The sequence below is a fragment of the Geospiza fortis genome, unplaced genomic scaffold (genome assembly GCF_000277835.1).
Source record: "Geospiza fortis unplaced genomic scaffold, GeoFor_1.0 scaffold318, whole genome shotgun sequence".
NCBI lineage: Eukaryota > Metazoa > Chordata > Aves > Passeriformes > Thraupidae > Geospiza > Geospiza fortis.
The window spans coordinates 1,871,185-1,876,983 of NW_005054371.1; the positions used below are offsets into that span (position 1 = coordinate 1,871,185).

Sequence of the window (5,799 nt, forward strand, 5' to 3'; positions counted from 1 at the left end):
TGGAAGCACAAGCAAAGGAGTGGTGCTCTTGCCTTTTGCTTGGACTCTGGACAGTGTTTGTAGCTCTCAAATGTGGGCCAAGCAATAACTGTGATGTTGCAGTGAAGCTCCCAGGACAGGTTGTGCAAGCCCAGCTTTTTGCAGCCTGTGTGCACTGAGCTATGGGATGAGACAGGAGGAGCCTGTCCCCCATCTGCCTGTAGTGTGTATGAGAGAATAGAATGATGCCAACATGATCTTTTCTTCCTTGGTTCAGAACAAGGGCTGTGCAAAGGGGAGTCACATCCTCAGCCACCGCATCAACAAATGTGGCAGAAGCAGCTTTGTCAGCACCACATTCAGGAGCTACTATGAGCAAGGCAGGGTGAACTCTGCTCTCTGCTATCGTGCACGGGGGGATGCAAAGGTGGCTGCTCTGATTCTGTGTATATCTTACTGCCCTTAAGCTATTTATATGTATGTAAATAAGAATCTAAAGCAACTTATCTTTTCTTCTTGGCACAGTGCCATTCTGGTGAGCTCTCTGCTGGCATATGTTGTGCTGAAGTGCTGGAATGACTCAGCGTAGCTTTTTAGGGCTGAGTTGAACGTTCTTCTTGCACTGCTGTTCCCTGCATGCTGCTCTTCTTCCCTGCTGGGAGCTCTTCTCCCAGGAGAAACCCTTCTCCAGCCTGCCTGCCTCCTACAGCCGTGCCATGTAACTTGTGACAATCTGCTCTCTTGACTCGTGCTCAGCCTGGTTCAGCTGCTCTGTGCAAGATCTCACTATTTTCCTTTGGCATTTGCATGAGACCAGCACACAAATGCTTCTGATCATGAAAATCCCATGTATGACTGCGAAGTAGCTGCCATAAATTAAAAACTGGGAAAAGAGGAGAAAAAGGCAGAACAATTAATGAAAAACACATTAGAGAAGTGCTGCTTCTTCTGAAGATGACAGTCACTCTGATTTTCTTGTGTTCTGGCAGTTTCTCTACACTTGAGTTTTTGCTTTGTGACTAAGCAAAATCTCAGCTTTGCAAGTGTACAGCAGATAACTGTGAAATGAAGAACTGCCCCTTCCATTCCTTACGCCTCTTATCAAACATCAGACAGGGAGAGGGATAAGAACAGGATATTTTCTTCTATTAGTGCAAAATGTAGAAGTAACCTTCATTACCCACATGATCATGAATAATCTGCATGAAGAACCTGAGTTCATCCTTGTTTTTCTTTTACACATTTCAGTAAATGTCATCACAATGGTTTCAGTAAATACCCTGTGATTTTATATCAATATTTCCAGAAACAGTTGCAAGGCTATTTATGAAGTCCTACATATTCCTGTCCTTAATTTTAAAGATTTAATGTTTGATTCAATCTTTACTCTTTGAAAGTAATTTTTGCCTTCTCTGTGCAAAGTATGAATAGCTTTAGTCTTCCTCAGACCCATTAGAGTAGAAAGCTGCCCCAGCTGAGAGCCCATCTGAGGAAATGCAGAAGTCAGTAGGTTTCAGTTGACTTCAACATGAGTGACACTGGGTTGAATTTAGGGACACTGTTGTGAGATAGGATGTCCCATCCCAAATGAAGTGCCAAATAGAAGACTCTATTGCACATGTTGAGATACAGACCAGGTTTCCTCCTGAGTTAGAATCAGAAGTTACTTGAGGTGAAATAACTCAGATAATCCAGACTGTGCTTCATAGTCCTGAACTCCCATTCTGCATCTGACAGAACCAGTCTGAGCTTTTGGGAAGAGAGGATGGTGTCCTATTAACTACTAAAACTGGTTGGATAGCAGGGCCTGGTTAATTATCTTCTGGTGTATCTCCCTTTGAAAAGTAACAGACCAGCATCTGTAATCATAAATGCATTAAAAGGCAAAAGGGAAGAACGATGTCTGGATTTCTATAGAGGAAAGATAATTAAGTTGGCCTTTGGCATAAGAATTTTGAAGATGATTTGGCTGAGCAGTAAATAGGAAGTAAGGTATCTGCACTTACTTGAGTCACTATGTCCAGTCCCAGGCCTCTTGAATCTACAACAACTATTGTGAGAATGGTCTGGATCAGCAGGGCAATGAAGTTGTTGAATCCAAACATCAGGGCATAGCGCTCCATGCTCAGATTGACGGCGATCTGGAACCTAACGGGAAACTGGCAGGTCAGTCACTTCCCCTGGAAAAGCTATTGCTGTCAAACAGTTGATGAAGAGAAAGTGATTCATGCAGATGGTGCATCAAGGACACAGGAAATGGTGCTTCATTTGTGTGTTTGCTTCATTGCTTTCTCTAAAAAAAAAAAAACAGTCTGGGGTACCATAGTGTATTTTAATAGTTTTTTTGAACTGCACGGGGCTGCTTTTCTAAACCCCGCTTTCAGATGATCAGGTAGAATGTCAGCTCTCTGTACCCTTCCCCTTTGCTCCTTCTCTGCCTGCACAGACTGTGCCAGACAGGCTGTAGAGAGTCCATGGCTGGAAACTTTCAGAGACCTGGCCAGGCAAAGCTGTGACCTGCTCTGGCACTGAAGCAGTTCTGCCCTGGCTGGGAGGTCACTCTGGGTATCTTCTAACCAAACTTTCCATGGTAATAAGTCACATTTTGCTTTGTAATTTGACAGTGGAGGTAACATGCTCCTTATTTCTGTCAAGAGCCCATAGATTTTTCCTTGCAATATCTTTTTTGACAATAATGAAAACATCTTTCTTTGCAATATATACCTGCAAAATTTCTATACAAACAAAAGGGTGTTATTCCTTCAGGACTCATTTTCAATGATTTTACCTTGGGAGTTTTTTGCAAGATTTTACTTTGTTGGGGTTTTTTTAGAATATATTGAAATAGTCCAGGTGTAATTAACTATAATGTAGTAGCAGTCTACCAAAATGACAATTAAGAACTCACTTGGCTTCCTTCAAGACAGGCATAACTTTGCCATGCATTATAATGTTAGCAATTTTTTTAATGGTATCTGATTAATTTTGGAGTTTGACACAAAATGCATCCAGTATTTTTGTTAATGAAATAGTGTGGTATGTCTAAAGACATTCCAAGCAAGAAAATGACTGGAGCAATAACATTTTATATTTATTACACAGGATGAAATATTTGTTGTTAATAATATTTATACATTTCTATTTCTGACCACAGAATAGCTTGGTCTCCTATGAGATCTCATCTGGGTTTATATGTCCTATGTTCCCTTTTATTCCTTCTTTACATCTTAATATCATTTAATGATCATATGTATAAAATTATGTTGGGGAACACTTTATGTGGAGTCTTTTCCTCCATTCATGCAGGTCATGGCATGCTAAAAGGTTCATCAGTAGGGGCTCTAGACACATGGTGATCCTAAAGGATGGCTGTCAAGGTATACTTGTCCCTATTGTTCACTCTGCATCTTTCATGCCAGGAAGGAGGAAAGTGGCTTCTACATTTTGCAGTTACCATTGCCTTTAGTAATAACATTACCTTGTGCCTTATTTAATTTCTGCTTAGGTAAATGTTGGATGTCCTTTTGACAAATTTTCTTTCCTGATTGTTTGGAAGAATGGAAACAACATAACCAGACATTTAAATGTTCTTGTCCTTACCTAAACAGTTATGTCAAGCATTAGGTCAGCTACCTCTGAGGAAAAGGATGCCCAAAGCAAACTCAAAGTAGGGTCAGTATTCTGTGCATGATGATGATGCATTGTGATGTTTTGTACTTACGTTGCTATTGTCAGGAGGAGAACATAGCATGCCTTGAAAATGAGATATCCAGCATAACATGCCCAGATGCTGGTAGAGAAGTGCATGAGAAACAGACAACCAGCATCTATTGCAGAGAAGATCCCTAAAGCCAGTTCTCCAAAATTGTCCCAGTTAATCTGCATGTATTGTACTAGGAAAGATGTTACTGAGCCTAGAAAAAGAGAAAAAAATACATGTAAATATTGTATCTGTTCCACAGCCTGTATGACCAAGTCCTGCCACACTCACATGCCAAAAGGCAATGCTGAATAATGAAGCAGAGGAGTCTGAAGTTTGAAAGCATTTCTGATGACTTCTGCAGCTGTGCAGATGACTGGTCATTTTAAGACAACTGCATATATCAAGTCTCTGCCATTCCGTTCTGAGTGTTTTATTCCACTTCACAGGATACATTTACTGCAATGTAGGAGGATTCATTATTTAGGTGTCTGTACACAGCATGGCTCTCTGGGGAGAGAACTAGGAACATGGTTTGGAGTTCAAGAAGGAAATTCTTCCACCTTCTCCTAGTTAGGCTAGTAAACCTTCTATTGAACAGTTTAGCTCTGTGCACCTCATAGAGGGGGTAAACTGTCAAAAAAGTGAGTTTTGAGGCATCAAGGAAGTATATCCAAGGAACGAGAAAGGATAGGTTTGCATTTTGTGGGCCTCCTAGAAGATGCATCTGTTGCAAAGTTAAGCCACCTGGCTGCTCATCTTAGGGGTCCCAGACCCTTATAAAAACTTCTATAAATTATATTTAAAAACTTCTATACTTATACACTGAGAACTAGGCAAGTCCATGAGAGAGAGAAATTCATCAAGGAGTAGATATCACAGGAGTTCTTCAACTTCGTGATTCACGTGGTCTATTTAGTTGCCTGCTGCAAGAGTGGTATCTGTTTCTCCTTAAAGACTGTAAGGGTGACCTGAATGACTAGGTGTGGTGCAGATGTGTTTATTTTTCCTGATAAAACACACTCCTACATCTTGTGCAAGTTCTTTACAACAGTGCAATGTGAGCCAAGGCAGGGTGGTATCCTCTGATGTTACCTTTTGATAACCTCACTTTGCATGTGTGATGTGAGCATCTGCTCCTGGCACAAAAATGGAATGGTTCAGATCAGTATTGTAAGGATTCATAGGGTCTTTTTTCCCCCAAAAATCTTTGTATCATGTAACGACTAAAATTTTCTTTTTGTCTGCTTGCACAAGGGTAATTCACTAGAAAAAAAAATTAAATGAGAGGATTATGGGGTTTTTTTTGTAAAATTTTTACAGAAAACTTCTCCCATCTGTGAAAGCTGATAGCATTGTTATGGGAACAATGCAGTATTTTTTGGGGGGTGGGGGGAACCAACACCCAATAGCCTCATCCAAAGAAACAGCGGTGCTTCTGAATGGATTTACCAGCTAGATGCAATGTCTGTGTGACTTGCACACTTCCTGCATATTGGTAAAATAGAGTTATTTGTCTGCTACTAAAGAAAAACCAACATAACTCACATTTGAACTGTTGTACATCAAAGACCTAGGTCTGGAATGCACAGGGTGTGCACTGGCTCCCTGGAGCGCCTGCAATGGAATGGCACTTTGAAAGTTTACTAAAGTGAAACTTCAGAGGCTGTCATTATGATCAATGTTTAAACATTGACTTACTCAGAAACGTTGCTATGGCTTCCACAGCTCCGTTGTACACTGCAGAGCTGTGCGAGGGGGCTCGCAAGTCCCACAGCACCTGGACATAATTCACCACCTGGTTGAAGCCGGCTGTGGCCAGAGCCCACCACAGGGACCAGCAGAGGAGCTTGCGGGAGCTGTAGCAGTGCCTCAGGTCCCTGCCCAGCTGCAGCAGCACGCTCAGCAGGTGCCTGTGGGGCCCGGCACTGCCAGCCTGGGGCTGGGGGCTCGGGGCCCTGGCAGCAGCATCAGGGCTCCTTTCCTCTTGGCAGCTCTGGGGCCTGGGGGCAGTGCCCACAGCCAGCCCTTTGCCAGGCCCTGGCACAGGCTCAGGGGCCTCTCTCCTGTGGAAGAACATGCTCCTCTGGGGCATGGGCAGGAAGAGCGCGCACAGGAAT

The 5,799-nt window shown here is 42.5% G+C and overlaps 1 protein-coding gene across 1 annotated transcript in view; it reads right to left on the reverse strand.

The window, feature by feature from the left end:
- Positions 1-665: 665 nt before the first annotated feature.
- Positions 666-5,799, reverse strand: part of LOC102045079 (thiamine transporter 2) — a 6,000-nt gene continuing 866 nt past the window's right edge. The window contains exons 2-5 of the mRNA XM_031060031.1: positions 5,381-5,799; positions 3,701-3,893; positions 1,986-2,127; positions 666-862 (exon numbers count right to left, since the gene is read on the reverse strand). The exon at positions 5,381-5,799 is cut by the window's right edge and continues 335 nt beyond it. Of these exons, the coding sequence (XP_030915891.1) occupies positions 683-862; positions 1,986-2,127; positions 3,701-3,893; positions 5,381-5,799 (934 nt within the window). The 3' untranslated portion in view covers positions 666-682. The remainder of the gene's footprint in view (positions 863-1,985; positions 2,128-3,700; positions 3,894-5,380) is intronic.